The sequence below is a fragment of the Mustela lutreola genome, chromosome 9 (genome assembly GCF_030435805.1).
Source record: "Mustela lutreola isolate mMusLut2 chromosome 9, mMusLut2.pri, whole genome shotgun sequence".
Taxonomy (NCBI): Eukaryota; Metazoa; Chordata; class Mammalia; order Carnivora; family Mustelidae; genus Mustela; species Mustela lutreola.
Window position 1 is genome coordinate 135102968 of NC_081298.1, and position 19726 is coordinate 135122693.

At 39.5% G+C, this 19726-nt stretch overlaps 1 protein-coding gene across 1 annotated transcript in view; it reads left to right on the top strand.

Moving 5' to 3' along the window:
- Positions 1-19726, top strand: part of NBAS (NBAS subunit of NRZ tethering complex) — a 317470-nt gene that overhangs the window by 23618 nt on the left and 274126 nt on the right. Inside the window, exons 7-9 of the mRNA XM_059132606.1 lie at positions 401-534; positions 2649-2782; positions 4243-4341. Of these exons, the coding sequence (XP_058988589.1) occupies positions 401-534; positions 2649-2782; positions 4243-4341 (367 nt within the window). The remainder of the gene's footprint in view (positions 1-400; positions 535-2648; positions 2783-4242; positions 4342-19726) is intronic.

Below are 19726 nucleotides of genomic sequence, written 5' to 3' on the forward strand. Positions count from 1 at the left end.
GTTGAAATGTTCATTTTTTGCTGTTGGAGGAGCTGAACTCATTTAATTGGAATTATTTTCTGCCCACACTCTCTATACTCTTGATCTGTAATTTTGTAAGTATTTTGAGGTGTGCTCTTCTGAGCTTTTGCCAACTAGGGCCTGTCCAGCATTCATTTGACCACTGGTGTCAGTCGTCTTTGCTTCTTAAGTAAGTGGGGCAGAGTTTGCTGTGGTTTATGTTTACCAGTCTTACTTGGAGTGGCTTTCTGGAAAGAGTTCTTTTCTATTGAACCGAAACATTAGAAATCCTTTGGAAAGGAGGTAACATAGTTGAATAGTTGGTTAACATCTACAGTTACTGCAACTAAACTGTCTGTATAACACATTGTTAAAAGTACTTCTTTCCTTTTCATTCTAGTTCCAAAAGACCCGAAACCCCAGTGGAGACGTGTGGCATGGAGTTATGATTGTACCCTGCTGGCCTATGCTGAAAGCACAGGAACAGTGAGGGTGTTTGATCTCACGGGAAGTGAACTCTTCGTTATTGCCCCGGTGTGTGCATAACCTTAGACCGATTACATAAAAGACATTCAAAAAAATATATGAAGGTACTTGAGTGACCAAATGTGAGGAGAGGGGAAATTGACCTGTAAATCTGAATAAGTTGTGAACTTAAGACACTGAGAATCTAGTAGATATCTGTACGTAAAACATTTTTTTCTCCGCATTTTGTAATGCAGTAATCAGCGGTAATCCATCAGTATGGAAATATGGTGGTAAACAGAGGTACAGAAAAATATTAGGAAGTTCCAGTGAGGGAAAGTAGTCAGTGAGCTGTCATAGTAGGAAAAGCTTTCCGAGGAGTTAGGATTTGTTACCCTCAAGGGGATAGGAATTGAAAGGGAGAGTGGAGAAAAAATGAATGATGGTAATAATTTGTATTTGTATAATGTTTTATACTTTATTAATGAGTTATATATATATATATATGTGTGTGTGTGTGTGTGTATATATATATATGTATGTATATATATATTCTTAGTTCATATTCACAGCAACCCTTTGAATAGATTGGCCAGATATTATCCAGGTTTTACAGTTTAGAAAACTGAAATCGAGAGGCAGTTGAATGACTTTTCCCATGGCAATCCAGTTAATAAGTGTTTCTTTCAGGAATCCAGTGCTTTTTACTTTGTATCCTTCTTTCTTGAATGAACAAGGTACAGAGGCAGGTAGAACCACAGGGCTAGCTCTGGTTGCATCTTAGGATCAGTTGGGAAGCTTTGTAAAGAAAAGAGAAGCCACAGAAAAATTACTTGATTGTCTAGGCTCAACCCACTGAAATTCTCATTTAATTGATTGGAGTGGGCTCTGGGCATTAGTATTGTTTACACATTTTTCAGCTGATTTTTAATGAGAAGCTGGGGATAAGAACCTGTGATATAGAGAATGATTTTTGTTCAGAAATAATGACTGGAAAAACTTGAAAAAATGTGTTAGACTCATATTACGGAAGTCCAGGGGAACCAAACTAACAAGTTTGCATCACTGTTTTCTAGACTAGCGCTGTCTGATAGAAAAGTAATGTGAATAATATATATGATCACGATGTAATGTTAAATTTTCTAGAAGTTCCATTAAGAGTTGAACAGGTGAATTTATTATATAACCCAGTATATCATAAATATTATTTCAATATGCAATGTAAAGATTATTAATGAGATATTCTACTTTCTTTGGTACCAAGTCTTTGAAATGTCCTGTTTCTTTTTATGGTTATAGTCTGTCTCAATTAGGACTGTCCTATATCAAGTGTTCCATAGCTGCATGTGGCCACAGTATTTATTTTGAGGTTCTAGATAGTGAGGTCTAGGCATTCGGTGTGGTAAACTGTAGGATGTGTGTGCTTCCCAAGGTGCACATGCCTTCATGTGCTTAGCAATACAGCCTGATACTTAGTTCATGGAAAAACGTTGCCATTGAGTGAATGTTTTAAGTGTCTTTTCCTTTTAGATACTGATGGGAAAATGGGAAATAATTGATGCCTCTTTTTAAAAAATAAGATTTATTTATTTATTTGACAGAGAGCATGTGGCTGTATGCTTCCTAGGAAAAGGAGTGTGGGGAGGTGGGCAGAGGGAGAGAGAAACACAAGCAGACTCCATGCTGAGTGCAGAGCCAACTTGGGGCTAGATCTCATGACCCTGAGATCAGACCTGAGCTGAAACCAAGAGTCAGATGCTCAACCAACTGTGCCACCCAGGTGCCCCAAGGCTTTTTTTAAAGCATTGGTTACTGCTGGCAATGAAAGTCAACATTTGGGAGCTTATATCTAAACTCAGTATCTTAGAATTCTTTGAGGCTGAATGGTGGCATTACCCTTCCCCACCCCCGTGAGAAGCACAGTCTCAACAGAAATTCTCTTATCTAGGCAAATCTGTCATCTAGAGGGTTGTGTGGCTATAGCCTTTGTTGGGAGGGCAGGTCTAAAGTTGGATGTCTGGTTCTAGGCACTCTGATCTGCATGATTCTTCAGTACACACAGCAGTTCTGGGACTGTCTCAATGTGTACCTGGAAAGGCCAGTATCTGGGATGTCTTTCAACTATACATGTGTTAACTTCTATCTGGTATCTTTTTAGTAACTTAATTCTCCCTCTTTTATAGGCATCAAGTTTACCAGGTGATCTGAGCTATGCTATTGCTGGGTTGATATTTTTAGAATATAAAGCCAGTGCACAGTGGTCTGCAGAACTCCTGGTCATCAATTACCGAGGAGAACTTAAAAGTTACCTTGTAAGGTAAAAATACATTTTATTTGGGAACTCCTATGTGAAATAATGTTTTTTCTCTGGCTTGGTCAAATTTTATTTTGTTCTTTCAGCATTTTAGTGTGGAAAAAAATTGCAAATATAACAGGAAGGTTGAAACCATTTTATAGCAAATGCTCCTATACTTTCACTTAAATTCCATTATTAGCATTTTACTATACTTGCTATTCACATTACTGCCCACCCCTCTGTCTAGCCATTAGTCAATGTTATTTTTTAATGGATTTCCGAGTTAATCCTTATATACTTAAGCATGCATGCCATTAATTAAAGTTTAAGGTTTATTTACAGTTTTCTCTTTTGAAATAAAATTTGCATACAGTGAAATGTACAAATCTTAAGTGTGCCAGCCAGTGAGTTATGGGAAATGCAAATACTGTGCAATTCAAACCCTTATCAAAGATACAGCACATTACCATCATGCTAGAAAGTTCTCTCATGCTCCAACCTAGTAAATCTATGTACACCTACCCGCCCCCCCCGACCCCCCCCAGCTTAACCATCCTAGATAAGTTGTGCCTATTCTGGTAATTCACATAAATGGACTCATAGAATGTAGTCTCCTGTCTGAGTCTTCCTTCACTTAGCATATTTTGAGAATTATTTGTATTTTTCATGTATCAGTAGTTTATTCCATTTTATTATAATATAATGTATTTCACTGTATGAATATTTCATGTGTCTAAGTTTGAGGGGTTACAATGAAGTACCAAAAACGGGGTCGCTTATCAACAATGGAAGTTTACTGCTGACACTTCCCGAGGATGAAAGTCTGTGTTCTGGGTGCCAGCGTGGCTGGGTTCTGGTGAGAACCCTCTTTGGGTTCTTTGTGGACTGCTGACTTGTCTTTTTACCCTCACGTGGTAGAAAGACAGCTAGCTAGCTCTCTGGCCTCCTTTCTGAGGGCAGTATTTCCTTTCATAAGGCCTTCATCCTCCTGACCTAATTACTTCCCAAAGACCCCATCTCTAAGTACCATCACACTGGCATTAGGGTTTTAACATATGAATTTTGTGGGGACACAGACCTTCAGCCCACAGGGGGATCACAAACATTCAGACCATAACATTCATGATTTGTTGAGTCGTTCTTCTTTTGATGGACTTGTGATTTCCAGTTTGGGGCCACTATGAATAAAGCTATTATGACCATGCTTTACAAGTATTTATGGATATGTATTTTCATTTTTCTTGAGCCACTGTCTTTGAGTGGAACTGCTGAATCATAGGGTAGATACAGTTTATTTGTAAAAGAAACTTCCAGACCTTTTCCCAGAGTTTTTATATCATTCATATTCCCACTAATTACGTGTCAGAGTTGTTTTGTATTCTCAGCAGTGTTTGGTGGCGTCTTCTACATTACAGACACTGTAGTGGGTATTTTTTGGCCTCTCACAGTGTCTTACTGGTGTTCTTTCTTCTTAAATTTAGTGTTGGGACAAATCAGAGCTATCAAGAGAGTCACTGTTTCAGCTTCAGTGGTCATTATCCTCGTGGAATCAACACAGCTGTTTACCATCCTGGTCACAGGTGAGCAACCGTGTCTTCTCCTTGGCGGAGTGTGAGGTGGATGGAGACGTCTTGGCACAGTTTCAGAGAGAAGACGGTGTCCACTCTGCTTAGTTTTGCTTCGTTTGTTCCTCTTGTGCATAGTTATCTTAAGTATCTGTGATACGGTGGTAGCTGTCTTCTGAGCATTTCTGATCGTCGGGCTGACTGAGCTCGGATCCGCTCGGGCACTGGGAGTATTCCCCGAGGAAGTTTTTCTCTTCACTTTTTTAATCTTATTTTCCTCATCTGGGAAATGAGTATGTACCTAACTTCTAGCGCTCTGGCGTGTTGAGAGAACTCACAAAAAGCTGCCTCTGAAGTGTCCTTGCAGAGGAGGGCTCCGTCCGCATGCCTCCTCTGCAGGTTAGGGCTGCTTCCCTCATGGCACAGCTGATCCCTACACCTGTGGCCCATTCTTCAGAGAGGCCACTTCTCTGCGTATTATCTGCCACCTGCATTGAGGGTTAGTTGAAAATTGGGCATCATCTACTTCTGGTGATTTCTTTCATTTCATTTTGTTATTTTGAGGGTGAAATTTACATCTATTTTATAAGTTACCAAGCTAACTTCTTGGTTCTCTAAATGGGGACACTATCAAGTAAATCAGATAAATGTAGCTTAAATTCTGAATTTTGAGACTTACTCTGTGTCTGTTTGTAAGTCCTTAAGCTCTCTGACCCTCTGTGTACTTGCATACATTTTTCATCAAAAAGACATAATTTTTATGTTCTATTCAGTCATAGGTCTGTCCTTTTTATTCAGAATTTTATGATTATGAAATTTTTATATTGCAAAGGAACCGACACCCACCAGAGTCCTCTTCATGCTCTTCCCTGATCCTTCCCTACTAGGGATAACCACTGTCCTGAATTTTGTTTTTATCATTCTTTTGCTTTCTTTTTAGTTTTACCACTTATTCCTATGTGGTTGTGCTGTTTGACTTTATATAAATAGAATCCTATGGAAGACACACAAGTCTTGCTTTGAGGCTTGCTTTTTGATGCGTGTTTTTCTACTTCATTCAATTTTCACTGCCATTAGGATATTTCATTTTATGAATGTGCTGCAGTATATTTGTTCATTCTCCTGTGGATAAAAATTTGGTTTGTTTCCAGTTTTTTGTTTTTTTGTTTTTTGGTTATAAAAATAGTTCTGCGGCCAAAATGATTATGCATTCCTCTGACACGTGTGTAAGAGTTTCTGCAGGATATAGAAGCAGAAGTGGAATTGGTGAATTATTGAGTAAGAACAGCTTCAACTCTACGAGGTAATGCACATGTTTTTCAGAGTGGTTCCGTTAGTGCGCAGTTCCATCAGCCATGAAAGTTTCTGTGGTTTCTTATTAGTGCTCTTGGTATCAGACTTTTAAATATTTGCTGATCTGGTTAGATGTAAAAGAAGATCTCATTGTGGCTTTAATTTTCATTTCCCTGATTACTGATGAGGTTGGATAGCTTTTTATGTTATTGACCTTTCATGTTTTGTCATCTATGAAATGTGTTTTTTTAAAAAATATAATTTCGTAATTTTTACTGAGTATATGATCTTGACATTCTTTATGTGATCTGGATGTTAATTCTGGATTTTGTGTGTATTATTTTCTTCCAACATGGCTTTAAAAAAAAATTTTTTTTTTTAATTTTTTATTTTTTATAAACATATATTTTTATCCCCAGGGGTACAGGTCTGTGAATCACCAGGTTTACACACTTCACAGCACTCACCAAAGCACATACCCTCCCCAATGTCCATAATCCCACCCCCTTCTCCCAACCCCCCTCCCCCCAGCAACCCTCAGTTTGTTTTGTGAGATTAAGAGTCACTTATGGTTTGTCTCCCTCTCAATTCCATCTTGTTTCATTGATTCTTCTCCTACCCACTTAAGCCCCCATGTTGCATCACCACTTCCTCATATCAGGGAGATCATATGATAGTTGTCTTTCTCTGCTTGACTTATTTCGCTAAGCATGATATGCTCTAGTTCCATCCATCAACATGACTTTTTAAAAAATTTACCTTTTTTGAGTTAGATCTGTCTTTAGTTTTGGCTGTTAAATAATCTTAAAAACTGACCTTTTCACCTAATTTCTTTCTAGAGATAACTACTTTGAGCTACTTTGTTTGGCTGTTTTATTTGATACCATCTGTTGTTTTCATACATAAAAATAAAATGCTTATGTTGTTGCTTCTTGATTTCTCTGTTTTACCCATTACCTCTTAATGTCTCTTCATGGAAGATGTTCTGTCTTCTTACTCTGTCCTCACATACACAAACCTAGCCTTCTCTTGTTCACCTGTTCAGTTGTGATTTTGTAGGGTAAATATTATGGTCATGTAGATGCTCTTCACAGATGAGACAAGAACCTTCTGTAGTATTGCGTGATTGCCTTTTCATTCTTAGTCATTAATTCATTCATTCAGTAAACATTTATTCATTTCCTGCTCTGTGCCACATGCTGTTCTAGATGCTTGGTTGAAGTGCTGTGGGGAAAAATGAACAGAGGGTAGAAGGCAGTGGCAGGGTGGTGAGTAGATTATGGGTTGTAATTTTTTTTTTAAATTTTTTATTTTAAAAAAAATTTTTATTTTTTGTAATTTTTTATTTAACAGAGATCGCAAGTAGGCAGAGGCAGGCAGAGAGAGGGAGGGAAGCAGGCTCCCTGCTGAGCAAAGAACCCAATGCAGGGCTCAATCCCAGGATCCTGAGATTATGACCTGAGCTGAAGGCAGAGGTTTTAACCTACTGAGATACCCAGGCGCCCTATGGGTTGTAATTTTAACTAGGGTAGACAGGTTACCCTCGCTGGGAAAGTAACATCTGTGCAGAGGCTTGCAAGAGGTGAGGATATTCATTACTTGGATATCTGAAGGAAGAGTGTTCTGTGCAGAAAGAATAGTGAAAGCAAAACGAGTTGGGAGCGTACCTGCCATTTTCTAGAAACCGCAAGGAAGCCATTTTGGCTGAAGCCGACTAAGTAGAGTAATCTATAGATGTCCCAGAGATACAACCAGGCTAAATCTTGGAGGGGCTTTGTTGGCTAGAGTAAGGCCTATCTGGTAACTTCTTGCCTGTGTATATTCTTGTAGTTAAATTCCTTCTCTTTCTCCTTCCTTCCTCCCTTCCTTTCTTAGTTTGCAAAGTTTTTAAATATGCTTATTATAGATTTAATGGTGAACTCACTCCCGTTGGTGTAGATCCTACACCATATATGTTAGATATTCTGTAAGTTTCGTCTTCCTGGAGTCTTTCTCAGAACTTTCTGACCTGCTGTGATGTGGGTTTGCCTCTGCCGCACAGCTATTTCCTTAAGAACTCCTGTAAGAATTCACTTTACCATCCTGAGGATTGCTTTCATATTTTTTGTTGCATCACCTGTTTCCTGGGACCTGTGTTTCTTTGGTTTATTTTGCTGTTTTGGTGAGCTTATGTAATTCCCTGAGGAAGAGTACATGGGAAGTATGTAGTTTTTGAGGCCTTGCCTGCCTGAAAATGGCATTTATTTTATCTTCATGCTTAAATGATAATTTAGCATGGATAGAATTGTAGGCTGGAAATAATTTTCCTTTTAGAGTTTTGAGGCTATCGCTCCATTGTCATCTGGCTTCTAGTGCTGCCCTTGAGAATCCTCATGCACGTTTTTTTCCCTCTATTTTTTCGTCCTCCTTTTTTCTGGAAACTCAGATTCTTTTTTATTTCCCCACAGTATTCTGAAGCTTGGTCGTGTTATGTCTTGGAGTTGTTTATTTCCATACTGTTGGCCCTTCGGTTTGAATATTCACTTTTGGGAAAATTTACTGAATTATTTCTTTGATTGTTTCTTCCCCTCTGTTTTCTTTTTCTCTCTGAAATTTCTATTCTCCAGATGCTAGTCTTATTGAACTTACCTTTATTCTTATTCTCTTTTTCCCTCTTTATTTTTGTTGAAAAAGAAAAGTAAAAGATTATTTTTATTCTTTCTATATAAATGCATATACTTAACGAAGAAAGTAGTTTGCCACTTTTGAGATCCATTATAAATATAATGAATTAGTGATATGTAAGATACACAATTTAGAAAGAAAAATCTATATTCTGGTTAATTTTTTTCTGATCTATCTTTTTTAAAAAAATTTTCTGTTGCTCTTTCTTTTTGAACTAGGCATTGTGATTTTTTTTTTTTTTTTAAGATTTTATTTATTTGACAGAGAGAGAGATCACAAGTAGGCAGAGAGGCAGGCAGAGAGAGAGGGGGAAGCAGGTTCCCTGCTAAGCAGAGAGCCCGATGTGGAGCTTGATTCCAGGACCCTGAAATCATGACCTGGGCTGAAGGCAGAGACTTAACCCACTGAGCCACCCAGGCACCCCACATTGTGATTTTTTTGTTTCAGTTTTTCTATTTCTCATTTCTAGATGTTCTTTGTAGCTATTTTATGAATCTCTCTTAAGGGAAGAAAATAATTGAAATGAGTATTCAGTGAGCTACTAGTTTTTTTTAAAGATTTAATTTATTTATTTGTCAGAGAGAGAGCACAAGCTGGGAGTGGCAGGCAGAGCAGGCAGAGGGAGAAGCAGGCTTCCCACTAAGCAAGGAGCCCAATGTGGGACTTGATCCCAGGAGACTGGGATCATAGCCTGAGCCGAAAGCAGCTACTTAACTGACTGAGCCGCCCAGGCATCCCTATTTTGAGGTATACAGTACGTACTCAGGATATGATAGTAGTGGATAAATGTAATATTATTAACTTTTTCCTTTTGCTTTGTTTGTACTCTTGCCTTAAAGAGTCAGTTTGCTCTATCATCCTTAAGAAATTTGGAAATCGTGTTGCTTGGGTGGCTTAGTTGGTTAAGCATCTGCCTCAGGTCATGATCTCCAGGTCCTGGGGGCAAGTCCTGCGTCAGGTTTCTTGCTCCTCGGGAAGTCTGCTTTCTCTCTCTCTCTCCTTCTGCCCCTCCCCACTGCCTATTGTCTCTCTCTCAAATAAATAAATAAAATCTTAAAAAAAAAATTTGAAAATCAGTTGCAAGTCCAGTTAATTAAAAAATTAAAAAAATTGTTTATTTTATTTTGCATATTGTTTTCTGATCTGAAATAATAGACCTTTGTTTTATTTTATTTTGGATACAGTTGAGTGATCACATGCACAGTTAGAGGTCTTTACATTTTATAAAATTGAATCTAATTGTATTTGCTGCAAATTACTGCCATTTTCTTCAAACATTTCGTTATCAAATAAACACGTTACAAGTATAAGAAAATTGTGTTGTTTTTATTTTGTTCTTTCAACTTCTTAAATGAAGTGTGGTCTCTTAAGTTTGTTTTTATAGCTCAGATACCGTATTTCCTGGCATAGGTTCACATTAAGTCTTGAACTTAAATCTTGCTGTTAGAAAGGGGGTAGCATGTGTTTTGCTTTCCCCTGCTCCGTTTTCTGGGGCAAATTTTGTCAAGCCCAGACGGTGCATGTATTATTCCCATGGCATTCTGCTTGCCGCTTTGATTTGTGAGGTGGACCTGTTTCTTTGCATCTTCTTTGATACCGTGTTTTATTATGTTCAAGCCAGGTTTTGCTCTTTGTTCTTTTAAGGCCCTTTGTTTGTTTGTTTTATTCAACTTGGTTTTGTTGTTTTAAAGCCTAGGTATTAATACCTTTCTTGGTACATAGATATTTCTTAAAAATTTATATTTTACTTCATTTTCTTAGCACATATATACATTTATGAAAATTTAATCTATTGTCCATTAGAAAGTGCATTCTGTTAGAGGGATTGAAAGTCCTGACCTTAAGGCCTTATATTTTCCCCCGCACCAAGATTTTATTTATTTGTTTTTGACAGCAAGAGGGAGAGAGGGCATGAGCTGGGGAAGGGGCAGAGGGAGAGACAGGCTCCCTGCTGAGTAGGGAGCCCAGTGTGGAGCTCGATCCTAGGACCTTGGGCCCATGACCTGAGTTGAAGGCAGATGCTTAGCCCACTGAGGCACCCAGGCACCTCAAGGCCTTATGTTCTTGAATGAGAAATAATATACACATATACATATATAATATATGTATATATATATATATACACACTCACACATACACACCTATGTGTAATATATATATTTCTAATGTCTGACATACATTTTCTCTAATAAAAGTTTATACAAATATATATGTATATTTATATTATGTGTGTGTGTGTGTGTGTGTGTGTGTGTGTACTGGAATGCAGGCTAGAAATGTGTAAGGGTCTTAAGAGGGTGCAGGTACGGTGATGGGAATCCAGAAGAAGGAGATCTTCCTTTCTTGAAAGATAAAAGAAGTATGGTAGTCCATTGCTTCAGACAATGGCTACAGTCTGGGCATGATGGCTGTTCCAGGCAAGGTGACCGTGTGAACAGTGACAAGAGGAAGGGAGCTACATGGGGAAATTGCAGGTGGTGTGGTTTGGCTGACAGTGTAGGGGGTGTGTGGCAGGGGAGGAGGGGTTGTGGTGGGAGTTGGGGTCTTGGAAATGCAAATTGAGGTCAGATAATTGAGACCTTGAGTGGCAGCTTCTTCTTCAGGAAACTCAGATTTTTGAGAAGAGAAAATAGGATTGTCTATACGAAGAGGAATATTGATTCAGCTGGGAGAGACTAGGGTCTGGGTGACTCTTAGCTGATAACAGCAGGCCACAGCCAACCAGTGCCTATTTGTTTTCTTATATAGATTTGCTCTTCTCAGTTTGTGTAACATTTTGGGCACGACTTAGATATAGATCACACTTTATTTTTTTCTATTTTGATGAACTGAATCCTATATCTCCAGTTAGAATGTCGAATATCTGAAGGCAGAGAATGTGTAATGTACATTTTTCTAGAAGCCCTTGCCTCTAGAATAAGATTCTGTTTTGCTGATTGATAACTCTCCCTTTGTGGGTTTCTTGGATAAGTAATTTTAATTTCCTGAGTGGAAAAGAAAGATTAAGTTTCTTTTGATTTTTTTCTCTTCCCTTTTTCTTCTATTTTGTATTCATATTCATTCCTCCCATTTCTTTCTTTTTTTTAAAAAAATATTTTATTTGACAGAGAGAGAGAGAGCGCGAGCATAAACAGGGGGAGCAGCAGACAGAGGGAGAAGGAGAAGCAGGCTCCCCGCAGAGCAGGGGGAACCCGATGTGGCACTCTATCCCAGGACCCTGGGATCATGACCTGAGTTGAAGGCAGTCATTTAACCAACTGAGCCACCTAGGCGCCCTCATTCTCGCATTTCTGTTTTATTTTTCTTGTCCCTTTTAAAAGAAGTCTGTTTAATATCTTAATCTTTCCACGTTTTATTTGTTTTGCCTAGTTTTGTTCATACGGACTACTCCCCTGTCTTGATTTATTACAAAGGTCAATATTTGATTTCTTTTTTCCTGGCAGGATTTCAGGGTAAGTTGGGATCACTTGGCGCCATAGGTTTGAAATTATCATTCACTAAATGCTTATTACATGATATCAATTTGTCACAAGTTGAATTCTCTTTCTTACTCTTAAAAGTTTCACTTTATGGCCCAGGAGCTATGCAAATTGTAGGTGTTTTTATTGGCGGCGGGGGGGGGGGGGTATCTCTGTAAAATTTTGGAATTGTAACTATGTATCAAACCACAGAAAGAAGGCATCACATACATGTGGTTCCTGCACTCACATACACTTCTTGATAGCAGTCAGCTGGGAGACTGATGACTGGATTAAGGTTTTGGAATGAAAATTGTTACAAAGCACGGGGTATGTGTAAATGCCCTGTTGTGCCTGACAAAAATATTGCTAGTTTGTTTGTTTTTTCCATTATGCAGTCTTTTTTAAATGAAAGAAGCTGAAATATTCATCACATTTTTATTTATTTTTGGTTACTCTAGTAATGTGAGCCCGTGATATATATCATCTACAAGGATCTTATAAATGTGAAATAAATCAGCCAGAGTGGGGTTGGAATAAATTGGTATTGTATAAACTCAAGGTTTTATGAAATTCATTGTTTTGCCTGATGCTGCAAGCAGTGTTGAAGAAGAAAAATCGAGGTGGTAAATTGGGGAATAGGAAACAAAAATTAATTGAGCAGCTTCAGGTTAACTCTGTGGATTTGCTGATTTTGACCATTTCCTTCTTTACATGCCCTCACTGCCTAATGAATGTGTTTTATTTCCCTCCCTCAGACTCTGTCCTCTGCCTGCATCCCTTTGAGACTCACCCCACAACCTCCCTGCCTTATCTTTTCTGTTCTTTGGATTCTCTGTTAATAGTGGTTTAGATTACACCTTGATTACAACTAAGGAATTTCTTGTCTCCTTGGTGTTCTTAGAGGGGACTGCAGTCAATCTGTAGAACTGTGTGCTCAGTGGGGATTCCTACATAGTGCCTCTCTCTGGCAGTCTACAGTTGATTTTGGGAGTCCTAGTCACAGAGAAGGGCACGCAGTGTGAGCCGAGTTCAAGTAGAAGACTTTATCTGTGGTTTTTTTTTTTTTTTAAAGATTTTATTTATTCATTTAACAGAGAGAGAAATCACAAGTAGGCAGAGAGGCAGAGAGAGAGAAGGGGGGAAGCAGTCTCCCTGCTGAGCAGAGAGCCCAATATGGGACTCGATCCCAGGACCCTGAGATCATGACCTGAGCCGAAGACAGAGGCTTAACCCACTGAGCCACGCAGGTGCCCCTATCTGTTTATTTTTAAATGACATTGCTTCCAACAGAATATAGCTTTTTTTGTTTTTAATTTCATTGTGAATTTCTACAAGCAAAATGGGACATACTCTGGACTCCTGGGTGGCTCAGTGGGTTAAGCCACTGCCTTCAGCTCAGGTCATGATCCCAGGATAAATAAATAAATAAAATCTTAAAAAAAAAAAGTTGGACATACCCAACTTTAAATGTCTAAAAGTTCCTTGATAAACACAAAGAGTGTTTGAAGGTAACTTCTTTTAGACCCTGATTTTTATCAGCAGTGACAATGGAGAATATGCCTTCTTTCTCTGACCCCTTTGAGAAGCCACCCATGCCCAGAATCCTTGATGACTTTTTGGTACTGATCCTAAGTGTGTGGGTCAGTGATTTGTTTCTGTAAGTGTTCGTAATTGTACCGTTGAGCACTGCCGTTCGCTTAGGGTACTTCCATCACCCCTAACTTTCTCTCATGCCCATGAGTTTTATGGGATGTAAACTCTCTATCAGTAAAACTGTAGTAAATAAGGAATGAATAAGAAAAAAAAAAAAAAAAACCACCCTACACAGGCATTCATTTGAACATTTTTGATGTTAAGAAAAATACTCAGCTTTATGTTAAGAAAGATACTCCTGCTGTCTGTGGGGAAGAGCCGTGACTAATAATGTGTGTCACAGTTGTGCAAAGGGAGAATCCAAACATTTGGGTGGTGGCAAAAATTTTTTTTCTCTCAGTCAGCTGTTTCAGGGCAAATGCAGTTTATACAGAAAGAACTCAAGACAACATTTTTAGGGAATAATAAGCTATGGTTGCCTTAAACTAGGTTACAGTCAGATTACAAAGGTCTCCGTTTGGAGAGTAATTAGGATTTGACGCACCAGTTGGAGGCACTGCTGATCTCAGGGAGGCTCAGGGTGGACTGGGACGTGGTCTCCAGAAGGCTCTTCGTTTTCAGGGGAGACTGAGGAATACCAGCAGGCACTGGCAGCTTCAGGGTTCATGGGCTATGCTTTATGTATGTTGACTTGGTCATCTCCTGTGGGTTTCTGTTTTCCCCTACACAGAATTGTAGCCATTTTAAATACATGAGCCCTTTATACTCATGGGGTAAAGGCAACTGCCCAAATAAAACAGTGCTTGGTGGGAAATCAAAAATGTTTGTTGTGTGAATGAGCTCTCAAGCGACAGGATGATAACTTCCACTGCAACAGAACGGAAGGAAAACAGTCTTGGAGATAGAAAGGGTGCTGAAGGGCCACAGTCTCTTCTTAATACATCACTTACGTCTAGGGAAGTTGTACATGGGTGCCTCAAATGTTTAAATTTGATCTTGTGAAGAGGGTAGTGTTGAGTGTTCCCTACCTTAAAGGTTTATCCAAGGGCTTAGTGTATTTTATTCTCCTACTATGAGGTAGAACTTCTATTAAGATCTATGAGATGGGGGCGCCTGGGTGGTGGCTCAGTGGGTTAAGCCGCTGCCTTCGGCTCGGGTCATGATCTCAGGGTCCTGGGATCGAGTCCCGCATCGGGCTCTCTGCTCAGCGGGGAGCCTGCTTCCTCCTCTCTCTCTCTCTGCCTGCCTCTCTGTCTACTTGTGATTTCTCTCTGTCAAATAAATAAATAAATAATCTTAAAAAAAAAATCTATGAGATGCACATGAAAGCCAGTCAGTGGATTTTCACAGCCATTACATTGCTGTAACGTTGCCCATCTTTCTGGTTCCTAAGGTCGTACGTCTTCTCTGAGAATCATGGCATCGCTAAGTGAAAAGATGTGCTCTGTTGACAGCTGGAGGACCAGTTAAGGATAAATGGCATTAAGATATTTTTCATAAACTGTAACTAGATAAGATTAATAACTTTATGAAGGGTCCCTTCTAGAAAAGGAAAGAGAGTCCTGTGTTGTGATCATTGCTGATTATCTCCCACCGCAGTGACAGAGTGCACTTGGCCTTTGATGATGTGGGTGCTATTGGCATTTGAGAGATGAATGTGTAGCCCTGTACCTGAGAAGTGTGAATGTCAGTAATTGAGTTGACCTTCTATTAAGGAGTTTTTCATTTTGCCTCTCAATTTCTCATTTCTCCAGCATGAGAAAATTCTCCTTTTTCTGAGTGCAGGTCAGTTTTTTGAGGAGAAATGAAGGGTGCTGTAGTCTGTGGAGAGAGCTGCATGGTCTCGTAGAGGTGAAAGCTCTTGGGTGTGAATAAGGGACTTCTGAGCTTCACAGACTAAATTTTTTGATTTTACAGGCATTTTTTTTGGGGAGACGGGAAAGTGGGGAGTCTTGGCCATAGCCCGTGATCTGTTTTCATCCAGAAGGTCTTACAGAGAGGTAGTCGTGTGTGACTCCGAAGTGTCCTTGCCCTTCGCAGCTTCTACCTGGCTGGCTTTTAAGTCAAAGATTTCGTGTTTGAAGATTCTTTGATAGGAGGGGCTCATTCCCTTTATGTTACAGTTACATAGAAATAGGTCTTTGAAGACCTTTATAAATTTTTTACTCTGTTCAACTGATAAATCTGTCATCTGGTCCCGCTCCTCCTTGCCTCATATTTTTCTTTTGGAGTGTTTTGGTTATAGTTTAATTTGATATAACTTTATTTTTTCTTTTAACAAATTTTTATGATGGAAATGTTCAAGCATACACAAAAATTCAGTGACCGATGTAACGAATCTATCTATGACCCAGTGGCTATAACTTTTTAGGCAAGACATTTTGTACCTTGTTTATACCCCCCACCTTCCAGTTAGAAGGACTACTTTATAATTCCTCTGCAAAGCTTTACGAGAATGCAATTTTAGGAAGTAACTTGGGCCAGATAGAATTTTTTCTTCTCCCTGGAGCGATGCTAGCTGTTGCACATTCCCTTCGGGAGTAAGAGCTGAAAGAAGACTCCTGAGTTATATTTAGCTTATTTTATAGGAATGAGGGAGTGTCACTTAATTATGTCTTATGGACAAATAGAAAATTAAAACAATATGTTTCTGACCTAATAGAATGTGTACTGGGTTAGGGCACAGGCGGTCTGAATTCTGTTCTTGATTCTACTTACTAGCTGTGAAATTTCAAGGTAAGTCGCTCTTTCTTAACCAGGTGCTGGCATTGCACTGGGTCCAGACAGTACATGGTTTTAGTAAGCTGCTCAAATACATACGAGGTCTGGTGCAGACTACAGGCAGCGTTTAACAGAGGAGGATTGTGGTAGGGGGTTTAGTAGAATGCATTCGAGACAGACCCATTGTCAGGGATACTTGGCAGGCCCCAGTAGGGGTTCAAAGACCAAACTTCTTTTCCTGGGAAAAAAGTTTGAGAAAGAGTTTAGTAATTGAACTACTTATACTGGAATAGAAGGGGAATTTGGGTTTCAGACCCTGGGTAGTTCTGGAATCAGGATCTAAGGTAGACATGGAGTGGACCAGATGGACGGATGCTGAATGTACTGGGCTTTTGCAGCCCTGTTGCTTAAATCCGTCCTGAGGATTGGGAGGGAATGAAGTCTTCAGATGATCACTGGCATCAGCTGTTGGGTTGAGGGAAAGACACAAGGTCCAAGACCTCTGGGAAATCTAAATTAACTTGTTAATTAGTATTTCTGTGGACATTCTGCTTACCGGGGTAGCAGTTCTTAACAAGGTCTGGACAACAGAATCACCTATTGGAAAACAAGTTTTAAATATTCATATACTGAGGCTGTACTCTTAAAGGCTTGGTAAGGTATAGGACGGGCTGGTAGCATCTGTTTGTTAGAGGGGATTCTGATTCCCCCACCACTTTTACTAATAAAACTTTGAAAAATTAAATAAAATGAATAAAACTCTTCTTCTTATCCTTGCTATTGAAGTTGGCCTAATGAAGGATTAGGAATAAATTTCATTTGAGGTGTTACCGCCTTTCTATAGCTTATGGCTGCCTAGGATACTAGATCGAGAAGTGCTGTGAGCCCAGTTCTGTAGTTACTGACTCCGGGTCTGGATTCCTCTAGACCTATGTAAATTCTTATATTTCTCAAGATACTCCCCCCTCCCTTTTTCCCCTAAGATTTTATTTATTTATTTGACAGAGAGGGACACAGCGAGAGAGGGACCACAAGCAGGGGGACTAGGAGAGGGAAGGCAGGCTTCCCGCTGAGCAGGGAGCCCGATGTGGGGCTTGATCTCAGGACGCTGAGATCATGACCTGAGCTGAAGGAAGACGCTAAACAACTGAGCTACCCAGGCGCCCCGGTAATAATTCTTCTTTAAATATTTGGTAAAATTCCTCTGGGAAGCCATCTGGTCCTAGACTCTTGTTTGTTGGAAGATTATTGGTTACTGCTTCAGTTTCTTTGCTCTTATGGGTCTGTTCAGGCTTTTTCTTTCTTCTTTCAGTTTTGGCAGTTTATATGTTTCTACGGATGTATCCATTTCTTCCAGATTGTCTAATTTGTTGGCATATAATTGCTCATAATATTCTCTTATAATTGGCTGAAGAGTTGTATGGATAGAAGGCCTGAACCAGGTTGTTTTTTTCTTCAAACCTGTCTTAGACAAAATTACAGTCTCGTTAACCTCTGGGACTCTAAGTACCTTCAGGGCAGGGAAAATTTGGTTTCCTTACACAGCATTTCTTACACTGCCAGCACAGTCCCTCGCAAAATTTGGGTACGTCTTAGATGGACATGGAATTGACTTAACCTGAAGTTCTTAAGATTATAACTGAGACATTTTAGAGTCCTTTGCTGATTACCATATACTTAATGAATCTCAGTCTTCACAATTCAGGAAGATGGTGTCCTAACTGCTCTTGTGTAGATGAAACTGAGCTCTGAGAGGTTGAGACTCTGTTAAGATGATGCGACTGTTATGTGGTAAGCTCGTGTCCTCTGATAATCACGCTCTGTAGGCTTTTCTCTGTACCTGGGATTGGAAAACTATGGCCTGTGGCCAAATCTGACCTGTTTCTGTGTAGTCTGGGAGCCAAAGCTGGACTTTAACATTTTTTTAAGTGTTTGGGGAAAAAAAAAAAGAGTCTCTTATAGCCCATGAAAACTATATGAAATTCAAATTTCAGTGTCCACAAATATAATTTTATTATAACTTGTCATACTTTAAAAAAATATATATTATCTATGCTTTTTTGTACTAGGACAGAGGAGTTGTGAAAGAGACCATTATGGCCTGCAGATCTTGAAATACGTGTTGTCTCTCTTTTTTATTTTAAAGACTTTATTTATTTGACAGAGAGAGTGAACGAACACGCACGGGGAGTGGGGGGAGTGACAGAGGGCAAGGGAGAAGCAGGCCTCCGCGGAGCAGGGAGCCTGATGTGAGGCTTGATCTCAGGACCCTGGGATCATGACCTGAGCTGAAGGCAGACGCTTAACTGACTGAGCCACCCAAGCGCCCCTATTCTCTGTTTTTTTTTTTTTTTTTTTTTTTTTTTTTTTTAAATAGAAAATGTTTGCTGATGTCTACTCTGTGCCAGCCAACCTTCTAACTGGGTATGGGTTAAATTCTGCTTAGAAGATGTAAAATAAGGAGTATTGAACTTTATATATAGATTTCCTTATACCCCCTGGTTCTAAATTCTAAATTGTATTTTAAGGAGTTTCTAATCAGGTACCACTCAGTTTTAAATACATTAGATGTATAATTATTAAATTGCTAGAAAAATGTGACGATTTTTATTACTAAACTAAGCACTCTTTTCCCATCCAAGAAAAATCCTCACTGTTTTGCCTTCAACAACTAACCATTCACGAAAATCAGTTTTCTGTGATCATTCTTAAGTTGGATAGACTGAGTAGTGTCATGCTTCAGAATTTGTTTTCTAGTGAACTGTGCCCTCCAGAGCTCACATTACAGATTCAAGCATGATGGAAAGCTGTGCTCTTGTGTGCTCTCTGTACCGGCAGCATCAGAATCACTGGGAGAGATTGTTAGACATGTGGACTCTTGGACTCCATCCGAGGCCTCCAAATGTAGACCTCTGGGGAACTGGCCCAGCTTTCCACTTTTACAAGCACTGTGGTTGATTCCGATGCATACGTGTGTCTGAGAACCACTGATGTAGGGAGTCACGATTTTTTTTTTTTTTTTTAGGAGTCACGATTTTGAATGTTTTCTTCCTGTAAGCCCTTTTTTTAGTAAATAGACATAAACAGAATTCTAAATTTTGAAGTGATAAGATTTTCGAAATAAAGAATGTGTAAGCTATACTAAAAATGAGTTAAAATGGGGAAACTGTTTCCATTATCCCAGGAGAGGACTAACTTCTCGCTGCGAAATAGTAGGTAACAATTTTTGAGCCCAAGTTTTGACAGGCACAGATCTTAGACACTTCTTAAGCTTGAGACCTGCAGTTTCTTCTTTCTTCCCCTTCTGCGGGTTGTATGCTGCAGGCCCAGTGGTCACTGGACAGAGTGTGTACAGGTGTGTCTCCTTGTGTTCCAGACTTTCCTCGGCTTTAAGAAGTTTTGAGCCACTAGATGGCAGAGTCCTCCAACAGTTATTAGATGAAAGGCCCTTCTTAATAAACCATCTGTGATCCTTCTTGGAAATAATTTGTAGTGTCTCATTTAGCTTTCCCAGTTCATCAGGATCACGTGTGGGGTGGTTGCTGAGGGACACACATTCTGTCCCAACCTCCCTTTCTTCGGATGGCCTTGACCACCCTGGGTCCCTGCCCCTTGTTCTACGCCGGCCTCTGCCTTTATGCCCGCTCATGGAATTCACCCCTTCTGGT